Raw genomic sequence first — 24,636 nt, 5'->3', positions numbered from 1 at the left:
GTAATTACTATCCTACCATTCCCGTGAAAAAGTAATTGATATCTTATCAAATACCAACGTGCAACAGATATATCTTACCTAATATAACATGCAACTAATATCCTACCTAATATAAATGTGCATTGCACGTACATTATTACTAGTCATAGAAGTACATGCCGTGCTTCTAAAAAGTCAAATGGAAAATTAAGAAAAAATCGAAAGCCAGAAAAAACGCGTGACCCAAAGGAAAAAAAACAGAAATCCTGAGGGCGCGCCCAATGCACGACACGTGGCGGCTGCTGGGGGCACCACTTGGTGCGCTCCCAGGGGCCTAAAAATGACCTCCGCGGAAGCCTCAAAAGGATGCCCGTTAGGTAGTTGCTCCCCGATTTGTGAAGGGTGTGTTGGACCACCCCCACTATAGGGCTATTGGGCGCCTCTCCGTAACGTAACTGATCACTAGTTTTTTTAGGGATGCTGAGCACTAACTTTTTCTAGGGGTAACCCAAGTTTTATTCGGCAAAAGCCCAGAATGTGGGTACAATTCTAGTCATGGGATGGGCCAAACCAAACGTGACATCCTAGACGTAATGAAAGGGCAAACTTGGCTAAACTATATGTTACGACATTGACAGCATGACCTTCAAAAGTAAATGACAATTAAATAAAGATGCTTGAAGATTTTTTTACAGATAATGGATCCATTTCGCCTCAACAACCTTTGTGGATAGCTCCGATAACCTCCTTTCCATCCGATGCAACCACAAAATTATGGAGGTTGAGATTTTGTGCTAGAGATAGGACCTCCCTACAGCTATTGCCTCCAAAATCGAAGGATCATCTACTGCTCCTATAACAAGAACTGAGCTACCCAAATAGGTGCCACCTGCATCTCTACAAACCTCAGCGGTAGACCCTCCCTACTTCCTTTCAACATCCTGTGTTGACATGTATTTTTGCATAGCTCATTGGCGGGGCTTTTAGGCATTGGTTGTTGACCACGGGTATGGATGGCTAGCCTTGAGAAGGAACCGAAGGAATTTCTTTCATCATGTCCAACAAATCGATGAACCTGTTGAACAATGAATAGATTGGGGATTTTGAAAAATGATCTTGTGGATATCCTTGCGACATGCTGTCCATATAGCCCAAAGAGTGTCTAAGAGCTTCACGAAGAGAGTATGTGATAATGAGTTCATGAGAGTAAAGAGCCACTGTTTTTGCATAGTTGTTGTTACTAGGTTTTTGAGCCAATTCCTCATCCACCAATGCCCATGAATCCAGTGAACCGCACATGCCACAAGAACTCGAATATGTCATGTGTCGAGCACTAGCTGCTACGTGACATGGCAACGCCCTGACAAATCCTGTTTGGACGTCCTTTGCGTTAGCATGGCGCGTAGGAATTGCTTCCACAGACCGGGCCCATTACTTGAGTTTATTGCCAGTATTTTTTTTATTATGTTCTCGGTTTCTTCCGACTTAGACTATGTTCTTTCGTTTTCCTTTTGCATTTCTTCATGTTTTCTATTTTTGCCTTTTCTTTTTTCTTTTCACTTATAGATATATACTACTCCCTCCGTAAACTAATATAAGAGCGTTTAGAATACTAAAGTAGTGATCTAAAAGCTCTTATATTAGTTTACGGAGGGAGTAAATTTTTATAGATGGATTTTCCCCATAGTATACAAACATATATTCATAGGAGTATGAACACTATTTTCATCTTTGAACTTTAAAAAAAACACTTACATTTTGTAATCCATGTGTATTTTTTTTCAAACTCATGATGAATATTTTTCAAATATGTGATGATTTTTCTTAAATATGCAATGAACATTCTTTCAAATACATGATGAATATTTTTTAATTTCAGGATGAACATTTTTTAAAATACATGAATACAACAACAACAACAACAACAACAAAGCCTTTAGTCCCAAACAAGTTGGGGTAGGCTAGAGGTGAAACCCATAAGATTTTGCAACCAACTCATGGCTCTGGCACATGGATAGCAAGCTTCCACGCACCCCCTGTCCATAGCTAGCTCTTTGTCGATACTTCAATCCTTCAGGTCTCTCTTAACGGACTCCTCCCATGTCAAAATCGGTCGACCCCGCCCTCTCTTGACATTCTCCGCACGCTTTAGCCGTCCGCTATGCACTGGAGCTTCTGGAGGCCTGCGCTGAATATGCCCAAACCATCTCAAACGATGTTGGACAAGCTTCTCCTCAATTGGTGCTACCCCAACTCTATCTCGTATATCATCATTCCGGACTCGATCCTTCCTCGTGTGGCCACACATCCATCTCAACATACGCATTTTCGCCACACCTAACTGTTGAACATGTCGCCTTTTAGTCGGCCAACACTCCGCGCCATACAACATTGCGGGTCGAACCGCCGTCCTATAGAACTTGCATTTTAGCTTTTGTGGCACTCTCTTGTCACAGAGAATGCCAGAAGCTTGGCGCCACTTCATCCATCCGTCTTTGATTCGATGGCTCACATCTTCATCAATACCCCCATCCTCCTGCAACATTGACCCCAAATACCGAAAGGTGTCCTTCCGAGGTACCATCTGGCCATCAAGGCTAACCTCCTCCTCCTCACAGCTAGTAGTACTGAAACCGCACATCATGTACTCGGTTTTAGTTTTACTAAGCCTAAACCCTTTCGATTCCAAGGTTTGTCTCCATAACTCTAACTTCCTATTTACCCCCGTCCGACTATCGTCAACTAGTACCACATCATCCGCAAAGAGCATACACCATGGGATATCTCCTTGTATATCCCTTGTGACCTCATCCATCACCAATGCAAAAAGATAAGGGCTCAAAGCTGACCCCTGATGCAGTCCTATCTTAATCGGGAACTCATCGGTGTCGACATCACTTGTTCGAACACTTGTCACAACATTATTGTACATGTCCTTGATGAGGGTAATGTACTTTGCTGGGACTTTGTGTTTCTCCAAGGCCCACCACATGAATGAACAAAAAAATTAAAATACACAATGAGCGATTAATAATTTTGAAATGCACGATGCCATTTTAAATTATGCATACTTGAACATTTTAATTTTTCGCAAAATTTTATTTCCTTTTGACAGCCCATACAAGGGCTGTGTGGGCGTTTCACTTCCCATTCGACGCTTTAAGCGTCAGATAGGAGCACTCCAGAGACCGCCATTCCCGTCGGCTAGGGCTGCTTTGCTTGTAAGTAGAACCAAAAGGCCCATTCAGCATCCTGGTTGATCCAAAAGCCCACGCGGTGTTGGACAACGTAATCGCCTTCGTCACCGCGACCACAGCGCCGCCGCCTCTCCTCTCTTCCCCACCTACAAAGCCTACAAAACCCTAGCGAAACATCTCCATCCGATCGAGCCCCCTCCTCCCTCCGCCCCCACCCCAGCCGATTCGATTCGATTCAGCCCTCCCCGCGCAAGATGATGCCGGGGTCAGCCCCGCCGGCCGCCGGGAGCGGCATGTTCGTGCCGACGCAGACGGCGGGCACGGTGCTCTGCTGCATCTGCGGCGTCTCCATGCAGCCCAACCCGGCCAACATGTGCGCCCGCTGCCTCCGGGCGCGCGTCGACATCACCGAGGGCGTCCCACGCAACGCCGCCGTCGTCTACTGCCCCGACTGCTTCTCCTACCTCCAGCCGCCGCGCTCCTGGCTCCGCGCCGGCCCGGAGTCCCCCGAGCTCCTGCAGATCCTCCTCCGCCGCCTCAAGCACCCGCTCGCCCGCCTCAAGGTCTCGCTCTCCGGCGCCGAGTTCGTCTTCTCCGAGCCCCACTCCAAGCGCCTCCGCCTCAAGCTCCGCCTCCGCCGCGAGGTCCTCAACGGCATCGTCCTCGAGCAGACCCACCCCGTCGAGTTCGTCGTCCACGACCGCCTCTGCGACTCCTGCGCCCGCGCCCAGGCCAACCCCGACCAGTGGGTCGCCGTCGTCCAGCTCCGCCAGCACGTCCCGCACCGCCGCACCTTCCTCTACCTCGAGCAGCTCCTCATCAAGCATGGCCAGGCCGCGCTCGCCATCCGCGTCGCCTCGGCTCCCGGCGGCCTCGACTTCTTCTTCGGCTCGCGCTCGCACGCTGCCCGCCTCGTCGACTTCCTTGGTACAGTCGCTCCCATCCAGACCAACACAGCCAAGCAGCTCGTCTCTCATGACACAAAGAGTTTTATCTATAACTACAAGTACACTTTCTCGGTCGAGATCTGTCCCATATGCCGTGAGGACCTGATTGCTCTCAGCCCCAAGGCGTCCCGTGATCTTGGTGGACTAGGCCCGCTCGTCCTCTGCACCAAGGTCACCAATGCCATTGCCCTGCTTGACCCCCTCACTCTGCGTGTGCACCATCTGGAGGAGAAGAAGTACCGGGTGTACAACTTCAAGGCCGCTCTGACTAGCAAGCAGCTCGTGCAGTACATGGTGCTTGATATTGAGACAGAGTCACCTGAGATCACCATTGATGGATCTCGGTATCAGCTGGCATATGCGCAGGTCGCGCGGATGTCTGATTTTGGGAAAAATGATACTGTGTTTACAGTCCGAACTCATCTTGGGCACCGTCTGAACCCTGGTGACCTTGCCCTTGGGTATGATCTCTATGGTGCCAATATGAATGATGATGATATGGACAAGGCTTTATTACGCCAGAATTTGCCTGAAGTGGTTCTGGTCAAGAAGAGTTACGAGAAGAGGCCACGCACACGCAGATGGAAGCTGAAGAGGCTGCCTGTTGAGGAAGACCTTGGGAACAAGGCCAAAGGCGAGGAAGAGAGGAGGGAAAATGAGTATGATATGTTTGTTCGTGATTTGGAGTCCGATCCAGAACTAAGGTTTGGGATAAATTTGTACAAGAACGAGGACTACAGGTCAGAAATGGCATCCACGATTGGTGACGATGTCCCTACTGTGCCAATTGAGGAGTTGATTGAGGACCTAACCCTTGGTGATGATGAGGATGAAGAGGAGGAAGAGGGTGCAGATGCTGGTATGGTGGAATGAGCGAGCATGTCTACCTAGACCATTGGTCATGACTGTTCATGCCCACTGCAGGTCATAGGTCTAACTGCATCTGTTTAATTCATATAAGTTTTGTTTTTCTTTACTGCTATAAGCTATGAATGTCGGAGGTGTTGCTTAAAAGGTCTAAGTTTTGGATTTCTCTGTTTGTTGATGTCGACATTGTTTGAAACCATATCTCGTATCTTTGTGTAACGATAATGTCTTAAGTTAAATACATTTCCTATCATGTCATATGTTTGTGGTATGCTGTTCAGTCGTCATCGTTTGATTAGTCACAATATCATGGAGTAGATGCAAGATTTGATTCTTGAAACATGTGCATATTGTGGTGTGATTACTGATTATTGGATGTCTCTCAGGGATCACCTGAATGTTCTTTTCTAGAATGGTCACCTAAGAGTTCTTCCCCTCTTGCCTGTCCCAATTGTATCTATGAATGCAGCTGAATGAGGTATTGCGATTTTGATAGGGCTCTGTTACAGGTCTCACTGGAAATTGTTTAGCTGTGGTGTGCTTTACTGATACATAATGCATTTAGACTCACTTGTGACTAGTTTAGAAGTTATTCATGAAAAATATGCAGCCCTGTTCCCTCCCAGGGTTAAATGACTTAGTAAGAGGGTTATACCGTAAAATGTATGAGCTGTTTGTAGACTGTAGTATAATAATTCATTAATTGAGATGTTGAAAACAGGAATGCACCACAGGGTGCTTCAAACATAGGAGAGTATTGCTGTTTCTGTGTACAATTATAGTTGCACATGGGTAAATGTTTTCCTTCCTTCAGTATACTCCAGTGAACTGATTCGGATGATGCATCGTGTGTAGTTGCAGTGGGCACCTAGTGTAGGGATAAGTTGAGAGATACCTATATCTTACTACTGTTCTTTAGTAAGAAATCATTCCAGGCGGCTACTTTTTCCAAGCTCTTTTGTTCTGTGGTCTCTCATGTTCCTCTTCTTGAACCCAATTCCTTCCAGTCCTTGAACCCAATTCCTTCCAGTTTTCCCCTGTTTTTTATACTGATCTTGGTTTCTCCTCGCGAGAAAACCCACTTCCTTTGCCTCACCTGTGACTTCGAAGCTACCGGTTGCATGGTTCCCATATGTGGTGGAGTTTTTTTTCCCGACGCCCCTCATCCCTAAGGCACAACTATACCAGGATAACAATTACAATTTCCATTGCTCAAAGATCTGAAGCTTCAATGAATATAGATTGGGGGTAAGAAAACAATATCTACAGCTCTGTTTGCTTCACTGCATGGGAAGTGTCACCACTCATGTCCATGGTATATATAGAAAGGAAAAATGTATGATGCCTTGGAGAAGTAGGTTTGGCATCACTTATTGCATCAACCATTTTAATGTTCCTACTAGTACAACGGTGGTAAAAGAATGTAGTTTGAGCAGATAGATACCACCGAGTGGATTTACACATACTGAAATCTTACAATCTCATAACAAAGTAGCCACCTCGAAAAAACAATGTTCCACCGACATGTTAGAAGTATAAAAATCTGCTACTCCCTCCGTTCCAAAATAGATGACTCAACTTTGTACAAAGTTAGTATAAAGTTGGGTCATCTATTTTAGAACGGAGGGAGTATAAGCTAAGAATGTCAGAGGTGTTGCTTAAATGGTCTAAGTTTTGGATTTCTATGTTCGTCCGTGTCGCCATTGTTTGAAACCGTGTCTCTTATCTGGGTATAAACATCATGTCTGAATACATTTCAGATCATATTCTACCTTGTTTTGTTATACGTTCTTCAGTTCATCGGTTGTCATTCTTTGGTCAGTCACAATACCATCATGTCTCCAACAGAACCTCACCTGTCTCTTTATCCTGGCCTACACCCCATTGGGAATTGACTACTTTCATGTGGAGTCTTGCATCTCTGAAGAAACTGGTTACGTGGTGCCATTTTTTGGTGGAGTTTTTCCTTGAAGTTGATGAGTTGTTTTTCCCGACACCCCTCACCCCTAAGGCCCCGCTTGGATTGTCGGTTTCCTTCTAAGGGCCAGTTCTTTTCGGCGATTCTCCCAGAATCACCTCCCTCCCCAGCTTCTTCCAGAATTGTCACTTCATAATTTTTTACAATCCTATCTGGTTAAGGTCTAATTAGCTAGGATTGTAAAAACATATAGAGTGGTGATTCTAGGAGAAGCTGGGAAGGGAGGTGATTCTAGAATCGCCCAGAAGAACTGGCCCTAAATACCTCCGTAAAACATGGTATGGTAAGGTATAGTCGGGTGGATTTGTTCCAGGTGCTTGGGCTGCCGTTTTACATCCGTAATATTTACGCCGGTTTTCCCTCCTACGCTTGTATCCAACCGGTATACGATACACATCTCTGTACATCGTCTCGTTTCCTGCCGGAAATCTCTTGTGGCTGGTAAAATACATCTATAAGCTTTGGTGAATATAGATTGGGGTAAGCGCAACCTCTGTTTAAAATTACATCCATGCCAAGCGCGGCCTAAGGCACATCCATACTAGGATAGCAATTGCAATGTCTATCGCTCAAAGATCTGAAGCTTTGGTGAATATAGATTGGGGTAAGGAAACAATATCTATAGCTCTGTTTGCTTCTTTGCATGGGAAGTGTCACCACTCATGTCTATGCTATATATACTAGAAAGGAAAAGCTTGAATAAGTAGGTCTGCATTACTGATTGCATCAACAACCATTTTAATGTTTCAAGTACAATGGTCGTAAAAGAAGGTAGTTCAAGTGGATAGGTTCTACCAAGTGGATTTGCACACTGAAATATTACAATCTCATTACAGGTTGCCAAGCACATGGCTCCTAGAAAAAATAATGTTCCTCTGAAAAGCTAAAAGTAAATGATATCTCTGGCTCACTAGTCATTAAGTACATCCAGTATCTCTCACTCAGAGACCACATGTAGTAATTGTTGATTAGGAGTTAAAAGGTCAGGGTAGTCAGATGCCTATCCTTGTCGTGTCATCGATAGTTGACCAGCGAACCACTGTGATGGTATTAACCTACTTGAATGACGATAATGGCAAAATCATTTGGCTTGATGAAGATGCAAATACAAACATCCCTCTTTCACTAAGAACCATTTGATGAGAGTCTTGAAACATGCGTTTATGTTGATATCCCTCAGAGGTCAACTGAAATTCCTTTTTAGAATGATCAACTGAAAGTTTTTCACCTTTCGCCTTCTCCCACTTGTAGCTATGATTTTTTCTGATTTCCTTTTTGCGAATGGCTATGAATATAGCTGAATGAACTATTGCAATTTTGTTGGGGCTCGATTACAGGTCTCACAGAAAGATGCCTGGCGGGTGGTCTGGCAGAGTTATTTATCCAAAACCACCACACTTGGGACTAGGGTAACCACTTAGTACCACATTGAAGGCAGGGCACAAAAAACCACCGAAAATGTGCCTAATGCGTAACGCGGAGCACTGATAGTCGGATAACCTCGCGAAAACAGTCAAACTGGCTGGTTGGGCCCACCTGTAAGGCTGACGTGGAATGCCTATGTGGAAATTTTGCTGAGTTGGACCTAGGTCCCACATGTCAATGACTAAAGTGTTTATTTTTTTCACCTATTCTTTTTTATTTCTCTCTCTTTTCCTCTGTGGGCATTTGATCGAACAGGTTGTGGGCGAGCACTGGACACGGACATCACCGGCGCCACCGCCACAGAGGACATGTGCAGTGGTAATGCCTGGCCAGCACCACTCCTGGCTGCTGCCGGCGAGCTCCTCCGGGAGACCAGCTCGTGTCCGCGGGCCGCATCGTGGAAGTGGCCGCTCTTCCTCCGGTGGACGCGGACATGGCCGGGGCAGGATCTCTCCTGAGCTCAGTGTACGGCCCCGCTCGGCATGGACAGCAAGATGGAGGCGCCGAAATTTCTTACTTCGCCGTCAATGGCTGCGCGGCAAGGAACGAAGGAAGGAGGCAGGGACGCATAGAGCGGGAGCAGCGCTGGCAGCAGGCCGTGCGACTCCGCGCCCGCATCGTGCGCTCCCCTGTCGCGCGACCCCGCCTCCTTGCTCCCACTCAGGAGCGCCACCGCGGAGCTCCACGCCGCCAACTCCGACCGCCGCCGCCGTTCAGCAACCCGGTCGCCGCAGCCACGCACCTGCCCTCCCTTTTTTCTCTTTCGGCCGAGTAGGGAGTGCGACGCGGAGGAGCACCTCTCCACCACCGGAGCGTGGTGGCCTCCTTTTTCTCTTACGGGAGCATGGTGGCCTGCACCGCTCCTGGACGCCGCCGGCGAGCTCGTCTGCAACTTCCCTGCCGCTCCTGTGTGCGTGACCTGTCGAAGAGATGAGGAAGAAGGCAGTGGGTGGATGACAGGTGGGACCTAGGTCCATCTCAGCAAAACTTCCACATAGGCATGCCACGTCAGCCTTACATGTGGGCCCAACCGGTCAGTTTGGCTGTTTTCGTGAGGTTATTCGACTATCAGTGCTCCGTGTTATTAGTTAGGCACAAAAACGGTGGGTTTTTGTGCCCTGCCTTCAATGTGGTACTAAGTGGCTACCCTAGCCCCAAGTGTGGTGGTTTTGGGTAAATAACTCGGTCTGGCACTGAGAGGATAGTGTACTCTGCTGATACGAAAAGTAGTTGGACTCGCTCGTGGTTAGTTTAGAAGTTCGGACTATTGTGTACTTGTTGCCTTCCAGGGAGAAGTAGACAGTTAGGCCATACGATACATGTTTGCTTTATTTTCTTTATGCAAGACAGTAGAGCCACTGTAATAACAATTCATTAACAGGATAAGTTTAAAACACGAATGCACCACAATCTTGCTGCAGACATAGGAGCCAACATATGGTTGACATAGTTTCTGTGTGCCATTATAGTTACATATGGCTAATGTTGCTAGTAAATATTTTCCCTTCCTTTCGTGCATTCTTGTTTTAACATCTACTATTAGTGAACTCCAGTAGCTCTCATGTTGTCTTCCATTTTTTTTATATGCTCTAACTGTCTAACTCCCTTCACCCTGGAATTGGAAGGCAACAAGTTCACAGATTTCCGGTCATAATAAGTCAAAATGCACAACTTAGCAGCAGACCAGAGCACTATTCTTCTATGTGCCTAACGTCCTATTGCACAATTTTGTGCAAGGCTTGTCATGGGGTGCCGAAAAAATTGTAATAGTTCATTCAGTTTCATTCATAATTACAAGTGAGAGAATCGCATTGCAATACAAATAGATGGTTCGAGAATCAAATATTGCATCTACTCTATGTTACAACTTACAAGTGAGGCATCCCTAACAAACATCGACTCATGCCATCACAATCATATACCATGCCCGCAAGCCCTTAAACATGGAAAGAAAGAAGTATAGAAGGATTAATGCTAACAGAAACTGATTGTACCTAACTTGACAAATTTTAGTTCATTAGGAAATTTGGAAACAAAACCACTAAAAACTGGCCATCTTTTGAGAGCTTGCTATGGTAAGATGTTCGTACAAAGAATGACAGCGAAAAACATATCACATTAGTGAATAAAATTATGTTGAAATGCAAAAACATTTGTTGAATCCTCCATAACACAGGCGCTACACTTGTACGTTTCTTTCCTTTCGGCTGTACAAATTTTGAATTATCATGCCAGAAACAGAGTCTCGCCTAGGTTTCACCAGGTCCCATTGTATGACTTCAGATTAGCATGCTGGAGTTCTTTCCAGAAGTTGATGAATCATTCTTCCCGATGCCGTTCATCCCTAAGGCACAGCCAAACCAGGATTGCTTTGGTGAATAGAGATGGAAACAGAAGCTAAGAAAATGACAATCTACAGTTTTGTTTGCTTCACTACATGGGATATCTGTCACCACTCATCTATGGTGTATCCAGATATAAATAGGTGTGCCCAGTGGCACCCATCGAATCAACCATTGTAATTTTCCAAGTACAATGGAGGGAAAAGAGATGGTACCAGGTGGCTTTGCACTCGTTGAAATCTGGCAATTTCATTACAAGTTTCCAAGCACATGGCCCCTTTAAGAAAACATGTTTTTTTTCTTCTGAAAAGCAAACATGTACATTATCTTTCAATAGTATCTCTCGCTCATTGGTGACCAACCACTTCCAGTATCCTCTCATTCACTAGTCAGTATGCACTTCCAGAGAATCTCACTTACTACACACTTGTAGTGCTAGTCGATTACAAGTTAAAAGTTCGCTGTGACCCTTGTCGCGGAAAAGGTCAGAATGATCAAATACTGAAAGAGGATTTCTCCCATGATGCTTGCTTTTTGATTTCTTGCCTAATATCCTTATTGGATCATCAACACTAATACTCTTATATGCTAGTAACTGGCTGTTTGCTACTAGGAAAAGGGAAAGAAGAGTAATCAGTACCAATGGTTTTACGGCCAACAATTGCCATATGAAGCTATGTCGAGGCACAGAGAAAGTAAATAATAGTCACAAGCCCTTAAACAGGGAGAGAAAGAGCTATAGCGGGATTAACACTTAACATTTAGTCAGAAACTGATTGTACGTAACACGACAAGTTCGCTAAGAGACTAATAGACAAGACCACCAAAACCAGGCTCTTTTTCGAGTGCCTGCTTTAGTTACTAACCAGCAACAAATAGATGTCTGGATAACCAAACATTGTATGTGCTCTATGGCATCGTGTACGGATTTTTCTATTGTAGAGCACTGTATTTGTTCCCATTAATCAGTAGCAAAATAATGCAAGCGTTCCATAAAACAGAGCTCGAACGGTTTGTGCAAACTCTTATGGTGTGGGGTTTTGACAGTGAACATATCATATATGAATGCTTTGTATATTTCTGCAGATCTATCGTCTTAGTAAATGTTATTGTCGAACTCCCAGGGTTCATGTGGAACAACTCTCAGCCATTCATTTGCACTGCACCTGAAGCTATATTTGCGGCTCACTTCCGAGCCGCTTCAGCTTTGTCTGCAGCTTCTTCTGCATCCTGAAGTTCAGACCAAACAAAGATGCTATTAAGATCAATGTTAGTCTTATTCAGGACACAAAAGGAAACAGTTCTTGCCATTAAGATCATCAAACAAAAAACAACTAAGTATACAGATTCCGTATAATGGCATCCACGATTGGTGATGACGTACCTACTGTGTCAATTGAGGAGTTGCTTGTTTTTCTTCACTACTATAAGCTAAGAATGTCACAGGTGTTGCGTTGCTTAAAAGTTCTAAGTTTTGGATTTCTCTGTTTGTTGGTGTCGACATTGTTTGAAACCATATGTCGTATCTGTGTTTAACAATCATGTCTGAAATATATTGCAGATCATATTCTACCTTGTTTTGTTATATGTTGTTCAGTTCATCAGTTGTCATTCTTTGGTCAGTCACAATACCATAGGGTAGATGTGATATTTGATTCTTGAAACATGTATTTGTATTGCTGTGTGATTTGTGGATGTCTCTCAGGGTCACTTGGAAGTTCTTTTCAGAACGATAACCTGAAAGTTTTTCCCCTCTTGCCCTGTTGCACTTGTAACTTTTGCGATTTTGTTGGGGCTTTAGAACAGATCCAGGGAAAATTGTTCAGTGGGCGGTGTGGTCTGCCGATATGTTATGCATTTGGACTCACTATTGACTGGTTTAGAAGTCATCCATGAATTTTTTGGCTTCTAGGGTTAAATAACTTATATTAAGATTAAGATGGTTATACCGTGCAATGCATGTTCTCTTTCTTTTCTTTTCAAAAGACAATGGCAGAGCTACATCGCTATCCTGGCCAACATCCCATTGGGAATTTACTACGTCCACACAGGGACCTTGAAGCAACTGGTTACGTGGTGCCATTTTCTGGTGGAGTTCTTCCTTGAAGTTGATGAGTTGTTTTTCCCAACGCCCCTCATCCCTAAGGCACAACCATACCAGGATAGGAATTGCAATTTCCATTGCTCAAAGATCTAAAGCTTCAGTGAATATAGATTGGGGGTAAGAAAACAATATCTACAGCTCTGTTTGCTTCACTACATGGGAGGTTTTTTAGAGCAACAGGAGGGGGCAAAGCCCTCCCGGTTCCATATATATATGAAACCATAAGGTTCACAAGAGAGAAAAAACATAAAGGTCCAACATGCTACTACACAGCAGCGGAAAAACATCCCAAAATTGCTCTAAAAGCATGAGCAAAGGGGAAAATGAAAGTTATCCCTATTACAGAGCACTGTCCCCTATTTTTTATCAGAACTCCGTATGACAGGAGACTTAGGCGGCAGAGATCAACTTCTCCGGATCTGCTGTCTGGAACCTGGCCTTCTTCAAAGGGGAAGGTTCAGGGGATGGCGGCAGCAGCAGCAGCTCCAGCGGGGTTGTCGGGCTGAGCACAGACAACTTCTTGTTCCCAGCAGGTGGAGGGCTCCTCGATGCATCAGCTTCACCCAGGGAGAGCATGTCAAGCACCCCAGCGGGGTCCAGGCGTGTCACCCCATCGAAAGCTGGAAGGGGTTCTTGAGCTTCTCTGAGACACACTGGACGAATGCCTCGATCTGGGGGAGGTAATCCTTTTTGAACAGGATCATCCATTTCTTGATCATCAAGAGGATACGTCTCCAAACCTGTTTAATATCAGACCAGATAGCATTTTTAAACACATGTGCATTTCTAGTTTTCCAGATGCCCCACAATATACAAGCACAGATGGAATTCAAAGCACATTGTTTTTTGCTAGCAGCCCAAAATCTAGCTACAGAAAGGTAGTCCTGCCCTACAGGAATGTTAAAGAAAGCAGACACATCCTTCCAGATGCTTTGAGCTACAGCGCACCCAAAGAAGAGGTGGTCAATGCTCTCATTCTCAGTGCAAAATTCACAGATTAAAGTTTTCCTCATGTTTCTCTTATCCAAATTATCTCTGGTCATTAATTTGTTATGGGCCAGGAGCCAGAGAAAAATTTGCACTCTGGGTAGGGAGACAATGGACCAGACAGAAGGAATATAAATGGGTTGAACCCCCCTAAAGTTGATGATGTTGTACAAGGAGGTAGTAGTATATATTCCCTTAGAGGCATATTGCCAAATGAGCGCATCATCATCCCCATTATAAGAGACACTACGAAGGATCTGCTCAATGCACATCCAGGAATCTAGCATTTTATCAGTAAAAGTCCTCCTAAAGGTCAGTTTAATGGTGTTACCATCCCATACATCAGAGAGGGTAACACAATGCTGATCACAGATAGTGTAAAGAGGCCAGAATTGGACAGAAAGGGGGGAGGTACCAAACCATGTATCTTCCCAGAAATTGATTTTCTTCCCATCACCTACCTGCCATCTATATCCAAATTTTAGGGCTTTACAAGCCCAGAGCACTCCTTACCAGAACTTTGAAGGGTTAGGAGTTTTACTAGCAAAGATGTTTGGGGAGTTCTTGATATACTTCTTGTCAACTATGTTCCTCCAGATCTTGCCTTCATCCATAATATACCTTTTGACCCAGTTCCCCAAGAGACATAGGTTTACATCCCTGAGGTTGGGCACCCCCAAACCCCCATGCTCTTTTTTCATACACACTAGGTGCCAGTTGGCCAGGTGCAGTTTCCTATTCCCCTCGAAATCATTCCAAAGGCAATGAGCTAACTGAGTGTTAATCAAGTCAAGCGCCCATTTAGGGAATTTGAAGAAGGAGAGAAGGTAAACAGGTATACTAGAGAGGCAGGCTTTAATAAGAGTAAGCCTAGCAGCATAAGATAGGAGTTTCCCTCTCCAGCCAGCCATCCTCTTAAGGATCTTATCTATAATAGGCTGGATGTCCTCTCTCCTCAGCTTATCATAGTGGAGAGGGACTCCTAAGTATTTTATAGGGAGCTTCCCTATAACACAGCTAAAAGTGTCAGCAAAATTAGCAGATCTATCTGCATCCATTCCTAAGGTAATGAGCTCACTTTTACTATAATTGATCCTCATGCCTGACACTTGTTCAAAGCATTGAAGGATAGTTTTCATGTTACTGGCCTTATCTAGATTGTCCTCCAAGAAGAGGATGGTGTCATCTGCATATTGGAGGCAGATGACCCCACCAGGGAGAAATTCAGGGCAGAGGCCACTAATCAGGTCCCTCTGCCCTGAAGTATATACCTTGAAGTAGGTTTGGCCTTACTTATTGCATCAACCGTTTTATGTTCCAAGTACAATGGTGGTAGAAGAAAGTAGTTTAAGTGGATAGATACCCCTACCGAGTGGTTTTGCACACACCAGAATCTTAAAATCTCATAACAAGTTGCCAAGCACATGTGGCTCCTTGAAAAAACAATGTTCCTATGAAAAGTTTGAGGTACATTAGCTTCCAGTATCTCTTGTTCACTGGTCACTAAGCACATCCAGTATCTCTCGCTCACAGACCACATATAGTACTTGTTGATTAGGAGTTCAAACTGCTTGAATTACGATGATGCAGAAATATTTGGCTCGAGGAAGCTGCAAATGTTTTCTCTCCAAACAAACTGACTTTGACACAAGGAAAGGGGAAAGAAGAGTATAATGAAGGATTTTTCTTGAGGGTCGTTACCTCGTTTTTGTGCAGCGCCATGGGGCGCATTTGTGTTTTAACATCTGAATACTATTAACAAACTCCAATAGATTTCATTTTGTCTCCCAAAAAACAATTCAGTTTTCATGTGGCCTAACTGTCCAAATCCCTTCACCCTGGAATTGAAAGGCAACAAGTCCACTGATTTCCTATCGTAGTTAAGTCAAAATGCACAACTTAGCAGCCGAGCAGAGCACTATTCTTCTTCGGAACTCCTTTGCGGACGACAATTCACGGGACAATTCTTGAACGACAACCGATCCAATGGTCCTCCTGTACACAGCGGACACGATGAAAGGCTCCGGCGACACGTCCTCCACAAATTGTCTGTACACTGTTGTCCGTATAGCATTGCTCATTCTTCTTTGTGCCTAACCTCCCATTTCACAATTTTGTGCAAAGCTTGTTATGGAGTGCCAAAAAAATTGCAATTGTTTATTCAGTCGAAGTCATAACTACAAGTGAGAGAATCACATCACAATACAAATAGATGTTTCAAGAATCAATTATTCTTCTAAAAAAACAAATATTGCATCTACTCTATGTTACAACTTACAAGTGAGGCATCCCTAACAAACATCCACTCATGCCATCACAATCATATACCATACCCACAAGCCCTTAAACATGGAAAGAACGATGTATAGCAGGATCAACGCTAACATTTAATCAGAAACTGATTGTACCTAACTTGTCAAATTTTGAGTTCACTTAAGAGATTTGGAAAACAAGACCACTGAAAACTGGCCATGTTTTGAGAGCGCTATGGTATGTTGGTCGCACAAAGAATGACAGTGAAAAATGTATCACAGACAACAGTGAACAACTTTATGTTGAATAGAAAAACATTTGTCGAATCCTCCATAGCGCAGGAGCATCACTTGTGTGATTTTCTTTCGGAGACCAAGAGACTTTGATTCTGAACTTAAAGCATTTTCTTCCAGACGCACAAGTTTATTGTACTGTAGTAGTCTTTCCCTTTCTTGTACAGATTTTGAACCTTTGTTTATCGTTCCAGAAACAGAGTCTAGCCTTAGTATCATCAGGACACATTGTACGGGTTCAGCAGCTTTCGGTGGAGTTCTTTCCAGAAGTTGATGAACTGTTTTCCCCTATGCTGCCCATCCCTAAGGCACAACCAAACCAGAATTGCTTTGGTGAATAGAGATGGAAACATAAGCTAAGAAAACTACAGTCTACAGCTTTGTTTGCTTCACTACATGGAGGAAAAAGAGATGGTACCAGGTGGCTTTCCACACGTTGGATTCTGGCAAATACATAGAGTATGCAGATATAAATAGGTGTGCCCAGTGGCCTTGCCCATCAAATCGACCAGTGTAATGTTCCAAGTACAATGGAGGGAAAAGAGATGGTACCAGGTGGCTTTGCACACGTTGAATTCTGGCAAATCTCGCATGTAACAAGTTTCCAAGCACATGGGCCCTTTAAGAAACATGTTTTTTCTGAAAAGCAAACACGTAGTACATCATCTTCCAATATCTCTCGCTCATTTGTGACCAACCACTTCCAGTATCTCAAATTCACTAGTCAGTAAGCACTTCCAGATATCTTTGTCCCATCATAAATACTTCTTCAGTGAACCATTGTGGTGTTTTTGAATTGCTCGGATGACGATGATCGCAGGACCATTTGGCTCGATGAAGCTGCAATACAAACACCCCTCTTTCACCAAGTTTTTTTCAAACAAACTAATAGTGTTATATGCTAACTGGCTGTTTGGTACTAGGAAAAGGGAAATAAGAGTAATTTGTAGTAATGATTATTCTTTTTACTGCCAACAGCTACCATATGCAGTTATATCGAGGCACCGAGAAAGTAATCATAGCCGCAAGCCCTTAAGGGAGAGAAAGAGCTATAACGGGATGATGCACTATATTCAGCATTCCACGAAATCTGGATGCTCTGAAATGTGAAAAGTACGAAAAAAAATTGTAGAGAACTGTCTTTGTTCCCATTTATCAGTAGCAAAACAATGTACGGGTTCCATAAAACAGAGCTCAAATGGCTTGTACAAACTCTTATGGTGTGGGATTCTGACAGTGAACATGGCATACACATATGCTCTGTGTTTCTGCAGGATTTGGTCGTCTCAGTAAATGTTGTTGTCAAACACCCAGGGTTCATGCTGGAACAGCTCTCGGCCATTCATTTGCACTGCACCTGAAGCTATATCCGCGGCTCGCTTCTGAGCTGCTTCAGCTTTCTCTGCAGCTTCTTCTGCATCCTGAAGTTCAGACCAAACAAAGATGTTATTAGATCAATGTTAGTCTTATTCAGGACACAAAAGGAAACAGTTCTTGCCATTGAAATCAGAAAACAAAAAATAACCAAGTATACAGATTCCATATAAATCCCAGGCTCACAGCTTGATGTTTTGAGCAAATTGCAGCATGCAAAATAGCTTAGTGACAGTCCAAAACACAATTTACTGTAACAACCGACCATTTATAAAGATGGATTAGACAGACCATCCTGTTTTCAAGATATAAATCAGACTATCATGACTTAACATCACACATGGGCCCTCCCATGTTATTCAGTCAGATTGCAACATGTGCTTTGTTATCCAAAGAGCACGTGTCCAGAAAGGGAACTCAGAAAGTCAGAATTGATCTGGTAAAAACAAAGGAGAACACAAATGTTGGCTTATGTTCAACAATGTCATTATTTTAATTTCACATGAATACCCACATGTAATGATCAAAAACATTCACGGCACATTCTTTTAAAGAGTTATGCAGCAATAGTTATAACCAAAAACAATAAGGTGAAACTATGGTAACCACACATCACACGTCATTTAGATTCTAGCAACAACCGTTTTGCATGATCTTTGGCATTTGGAATAGCATGCAACTATCAAACTTCTATAAGACACAGTTTGCGTTACTAAATCTCATATTCAAATAGGACAAAAGTATATAAAAGCGCAGCTTGTTTTTATTGAGCAAGCAACATCCAAAATAAGCTCAAAGTTTCCACCAACATAAAAACAAAAAGGAACCAATCATTACAGGTTGCGTTTTGCAAAAAAAACGATATAAAGAACAAAAGGTTGAATTATCTCTCCAAGAACAGATTATAAATATTGAAACTCTCTAACCTCTCTTAATAACCAGATTGCAGAACACTGAAAGCAAAATAAAATGCTCAAGCAATGCAGTTCTGCCTATCCTGAATAGCAGGTGTAACTTTATGAGTAAACTATGCATGAAAACTGGACCTGTACAACCACACAATTAGAGAACAGGTGCTCTCTAAGAATTAAAAAGATAAACAATTCAAAGGCAGAAACACAACACATCCATGGCAATTACCCAGACCATGGACAAGGTAAGAGGTAATCTAGAATTTAACAAAAACAGCATGTGTATCTCAGGAGGCTCCCAGGGACCAGAATAAAAAAAGTGTGGCATCATTCGTCCGAAAAATAGCCTAGAACATATACAAGAAAAGGGAAACATATTACCCACAAGAATCTGATATCCGTTGTCCATAGACACTAAAAAGTTCACAAAGTTGCAGTTAACCACTCAAGTAAGTCTATTCGAGATGATGAAGAAAAGTATTATCATCTAAGGGCATGTACAATCATGTTCTTGGAGAGACGTTTAGCAAAGTAATGTGCTGACATAGTGCTTAAATAAAATAGGTGTATCATCACTCTGGCTGCGGCCATTCACAGTGTTGCATCTGAAATAAGTAGACACAGTGCTCAGTAGGTAGTTGCACATATACTCATGATCCCAAATGCAAGGTAGTTGGGACATTGACATTGTTTTCAATGTGACATTTTGACCATCAATTGTCAATTCCATCGAATACAATAAATTACGTATTAGTAATTTATATTTGATTGATTCGCAAAAAATAATTTATATTTGATTATGGATCTAGTGGTATCAAAATTTTATTGTCTATGTTGGCCAATGGTCTACATTTATATTTTTAAAGGAATTTATATTGACGGCACCTTTGGAATCTTTGGGATTAAATGGAGTAACTATCTCCAACTGACAGAGAATAGGTCATCGAAACCCTACATAAAGCCGCTTGCATCATACGAGATGCCTCTCACATGGGCGATTCATGATGTGATTGTATTCGTTATCTTTATTCTCCCCTGTTCGTGTAGTGTACAAGCCCTGCTGACGGCAATCAAACACAGAACTCACAAACCATTATTCCAATTCTAAAACATACTACACATGGCACCCAAACGAACAAAAGGCACATAATCGCACATACGGGCGTGCATCCAGAGAGAAGCCCACAAATCACGAGTGATTTCCATGGTCTAGCCAAGGGAAACCACCATGAGATCACAGCGCATTTAGCTAGCCGCTGGACGGAGAAGAAATCACAGGAAAGCTCAGTCAAAAATCGATGGGGACTGGTAAAGGAACTTCTTAGATAGGGAAAGAAAAGAGGCAGATCGACCTTCCGCTGCTTCCAGGAGAGGAACTGGGCTGGGGTGATGGGCGGCGGCGCCGTGCCCGCGGTTGCGGCGGACTGGCCAGGGGCGGGCCCTGGCGGCGGCGGCCGCCGGCTACCCTCGTCTTGTGCCCCCATCACGAGACGCTGGAAGCTCTCCCCACACGAACAGAAGCCGGGCCCGTGTGGCTGACGACGCGCGTTTGGTTGCTATTCCACTTTGCATACTTATCTCAAGTGAGTCTGATTGAGCTAATGCAGTCAAAAAATCAACATATGCTGTGTAAGGTATAAACCGATATTATGCCACCAAAAAATTATCATTACTGTCTCTAAGAACAGCTGCAATGGCTCCTGCACACACATCCATATGATAAGAGGCATCCACGTTTAGACTATCCACAGTGGGAGTAACATAAATGGTAACATGACACTTATCTAGGCAAAATAGATGATGTGACTTGTAATTAATGAAGAAAAAGAGGAATGTGATAACATAACTAGTTAGTGTAACATCACACATATTAAGGAAAGATGAGTCTATAACCTAATAAATGAAGTGATGCATGACACAACATATATGTTACTACCCACTGTGGAGGTAGTAACATAAAGTAGTAACATACGCATGTTACTACTCTAAGTTACTACCCAATGTGACTAGTCTTAGCTTCACAAACTTGGGTTTCGGTTTGCTTCATTTATGTTCCTGTACACCATGGATTTTTAAGTTGGCTTAATGAAAATTATTTGCAATTGCCGGGACCGAAATAGGCCATCTCGAGGGAGGTGACGGTGATCCATCATGGGTGAGCTCACGGCGCAACTCTAACAGGCCGACTCAAACGAACGACGTTTTTGTCCGCTTTTTATCCGTTTGGATCGGCCGGCCGCCCTTCGTCCGCCCTCTTTTAGTTTTGGGTCGGCAGTGCACCCGACGGGCCGACCTATTTTCATGACCGCGCGCGTTTAACATCGTGCCGTCGTCCTGATTTTGGTGCTCCAGCGCGCGGGAAAGGTTCGCGCGCGGGGGAAAGCGGCCTAGCGCGCGGGAAAGGTTCGCGCGCGCGCCGCGGCCGGCGCTCGCTATAAAGAAGGCGCTCCCTCCACACTCTGTCGGCCTCCCACTCTCGCAGCCTCTGTGCCACCATGTCAATCCGCCGCCTGCGTGCTTCGGATTTTTGCGGAGTCCGCGAGCGCCGCTCCAGCGCCTTCTCCGCTGAGATCTGGTTTCGCGAGAAACGTCTCGTCCTCGGCACCTTCGACACCGCAGAGGAGGCGGCCCGCGCGCACGACGCGGCGGCGTGGCGCCTCCTGAGGCCTCGTCGGGGCATGAATTTTGCCAACGTGTCGAGCCAGCGGGCGCAGGATCTGGCGCCTCTCCCGCGGCTTTTCACCGACGAGGATCATAGTGTCCACCGGAGGCGGCAGCATCGCCTCGCCATCATAGAGAAGGACGTGGAAGCCTTGATGGTGTGGCGCAGAGGCTTCCCGCAGGACATTGTCGACGAGCGCCAGTTCTACAAGCAATTGAGATCGGAGAGGGACGCGAGGAGGAGGGAGCGAGCCGCCTATCGGAAGGAGAAGCGTTCGCGGAAGCAGGCAACTCAATTGAAACTGAAGCTACGAGAAACGGCGGGTTGAGACTTTGAAGACGAGGCGTATGCTGGCGCCTACATTCAGACATCGGAGAAGGACATTACCGAGTCGGAGTCAGAAATCGACGAGTGGTGGTCTTTTCTTTTTATCTGTGTATGCTAGAATTATCTATGTATCCATTTTTATCTGAAAAAATGGCCGGCGACGTCGATGACGTAGCAGGCGAGCGAGGGTGTGAATCCAATGTGCCACCGACCAGCGGGCCCGGTGAGAAAAAAGGACGAGTGCGCGCGCCCGTCTTGTATCCGCGCCGACGCAAATCAGGCTCAAAAATGGATCAGGAATGGGTCGGCAGGCGGACGAAAGCGGACGCGCGTCCGTTTGGGTCGGCGCGTTGGGCCGGCTTTTTTGTCCGTGCCGACCCAAACGGACGGCCGCAGACGAAATGGGTCGCCCCATTGGAGTTGCTCTAAGTACCAAGCCCCAACCGCTATCACCTGTTTTACATCCAAATTAGGCTTTATAGGGCATGTTTGGTTGCCGTGTGCAACAGTGCCTGCATCGCATACACTTCTCTACTCAGCCTGGCTATGCAAATCCAACTTCAAATGCACCATTTGCATGTTATTTGGTTGCCTGCATGCCCTCTTACCTGCATGGGCTGAACCACACTGCCTGGTGTTTGTGTAACGCCCTCGATGCGGCTATATCTCCTACGCGTCGAAGCACGACTTAGAGGCATAACCGCATTAAAAGCAATGCCGCAAGTGAGGTAATCTTCGCAAATAACCCATGTAATACAATAAGGGAAATAGAGTAACATAGTTGGCTTACACTCGCCATGTCACACAAATACATAAATATCATTACATTCATTCAAATACACTCAAGGTCCGACTATGGAACCAAAATGAAGATAAACCCCAAATGCAACATAGTCCCCGATCACCCCAACTGGGCACCACTACTGATCATCTGGGAAAGACACGTAGTAACGTCCCGAGTCCTCATCGAACTCCCACTTGAGCTCTGTCGAATCACCTGGAATGGCATCATCGGTCCCTGCATCTGATTTTGGAAGGAATCTGTGAGTCATGGGGACTCAGCAATCTCACACCCTCGCGATCAAGACTATTTAAGCTTATAGGTAGGGTAAAATGTATGATGTGGAGCTGCAGCAAGCGACTAGCATGTATGGTGGCTAACATACGCAAAGGAGAGCGAGAAGCGAAAGCAAAGGCACGGTCGATGAACTATGATCAAGAAGTGATCCTAGAACAACCTACGTCAAACATTACTCCAACACCGTGTTCACTTCCCGGACTCCGCCGAGAAGAGACCATCACGGTTACACACTCAGTTGATTCATTTTAATGAAGTTAAGTTCAAGTCTTCTTGAACCAGACATTAACAAATTTCCATCTGCCCATAACCGCGGGCACGACTTTCAAAAGTTCAAATCCCTGCAGGAGTGTCCCAACTTAGCCCATCACAAGCTCTCACGGTCAACGAAGGATATTCCTTCTCCCAAGACAATCCGATCAGACTCGGTATCCCGGTTACAAGACATCCTCGACTATGGTAAAACAAGTCCAGCAACACCGCCTGAATGTGCCGACAAATCCTGATAGGAGCTGCACATATCTCGTTCTCAGGGCACAGTCAGATGAGACTAGCTACGAGTAAAACCAACCCTCAAGTTTCCCCGAGGTGGGCCCGCAGGCAGCTCAGTTTGGACCAACACTCAGAGGAGCACTGGCCCCGGTGGGGGGGGGTTAAATAAAGATGACCCTTGGGCTCTAGAAACCCAAGGGAAAAAAGGCTAGGTGGCAAATGGTAAAACCAAGGTTGGGCATTGCAGGAGGAGTTTTATTCAAGGCGAACTGTCAAGGGGTCCCCATTATAACCCAACCATGTAAGGAACACAAAATCCGGGAACATAACACCGATATGATGGAAACTAGGGCGGCAAGAGTGGAACAAAACACCAGGCATAAGGCCGAGCCTTCCACCCTTTACCAAGTATATATGTGCATTACGATAAACAAGATAATATGGTGATATCCCAACAATAAACAAGTTCCAACAAGGAACGATCTCCAATCTTCACCTGCAACTAGCAACGCTATAAGAGGGGCTGAGCAAAGCGGTAACATAGCCAAACAACGGTTTGCTAGGACATGGTGGGTTAGAGGTTTGACATGGCAATATGGGGGGCATGAGAAGCAAGTGGTAGGTATCGTAGCATAGGCATAGCAAAAGAGCGAGCATCTAGCAAGCAAAGATAGAAGTGATTTCAAGGGCATGATCATCTTGCCTGCAAAGTTTTCAGAGTTGCCTTAGATCCTCGTAAGCGCACTCAACGGGCTCCTCGATCACGTACTCGTCTCCCGGCTCTACCCAAAACAAGAACAACAAGCAAAAGGAACACAATCAACCACGTGCAATGCTCAAGCAACATGATGCAAACATGGTATGATATGCGGGATGCGATATGTGATGCATATGCAAGATTTAGAAAGGAATGAATGAATCTGGACTCAACATGGAAATCCAAGAGTGCCACCAGAAAGAGGAGTTGATTTCGGTTGAAATCAATATAAAGATCACCGGAATCGGATGCACGGTTTGGAAAAGGCAAGCAAAACAAATATGGTACCGGTCTGCGATAATTAGCACGAGACCGCCTAAATGCATCAAGAACAATAAGCTACAGCACTCCAACATGACAACCAAATACATGGAAGGGATCCACTCATGATGATTGACAAAAGATGAACACTGAGCTACAACTAATTCACTCATTAACAGGTTCAAACAAGCATGGCAAAAGTGCAAAAGATAACAGGTTTCAGACTTAGTGAAATTAAGAACAAGTCAGGAATTTATTATCATGAAGCAATGTTTAGAGCACGATAACTACAAGTTACAGGAACATATCATGGCAAAGCAAGGCATGGCATGAAGCTACTCAAATCATATAACAAAAGTCCCTTAGTGACCATGAGCCAAAAGGGATCAGAAAATACAATTG

At 44.6% G+C, this 24,636-nt stretch overlaps 2 protein-coding genes across 3 annotated transcripts; one reads left to right on the top strand and one right to left on the bottom strand.

Annotated features, from left to right (window-relative positions):
- Positions 1 to 3,335: 3,335 nt before the first annotated feature.
- LOC123050134 (60S ribosomal export protein NMD3) lies at positions 3,336 to 5,243 on the top strand. Its single transcript, XM_044472975.1, has one exon. The coding sequence runs from the start codon at positions 3,431 to 3,433 to the stop codon at positions 4,994 to 4,996; it is 1,566 nt and encodes a 521-aa protein (XP_044328910.1). The 5' UTR covers positions 3,336 to 3,430; the 3' UTR covers positions 4,997 to 5,243.
- A 12,161-nt stretch (positions 5,244 to 17,404) lies between these two features.
- LOC123050118 (zinc finger CCCH domain-containing protein 15 homolog) lies at positions 17,405 to 20,242 on the bottom strand. Of its 2 annotated transcripts, XM_044472958.1 has the most exons (3): positions 20,010 to 20,223; positions 19,818 to 19,913; positions 17,405 to 17,793 (listed from the first exon to the last, which is right to left on the bottom strand). In XM_044472958.1, the coding sequence occupies exons 1-3, from the start codon at positions 20,139 to 20,141 to the stop codon at positions 17,659 to 17,661; spliced, it is 363 nt and encodes a 120-aa protein (XP_044328893.1). In that variant the 5' UTR covers positions 20,142 to 20,223; the 3' UTR covers positions 17,405 to 17,658. The 2 variants fall into 2 exon arrangements, with proteins under 2 accessions (XP_044328893.1, XP_044328900.1); XM_044472965.1 differs by lacking the exon at positions 19,818 to 19,913 and having other exon boundaries at positions 17,499 to 17,793; positions 20,010 to 20,242.
- Between the last annotated feature and the right edge of the window lie 4,394 nt (positions 20,243 to 24,636).

This window comes from Triticum aestivum, chromosome 1A (assembly GCF_018294505.1).
Source record: "Triticum aestivum cultivar Chinese Spring chromosome 1A, IWGSC CS RefSeq v2.1, whole genome shotgun sequence".
NCBI lineage: Eukaryota > Viridiplantae > Streptophyta > Magnoliopsida > Poales > Poaceae > Triticum > Triticum aestivum.
Note: the sequence above shows the minus strand (reverse complement) of the source record. Positions and strands in the feature narration are given on the sequence as shown.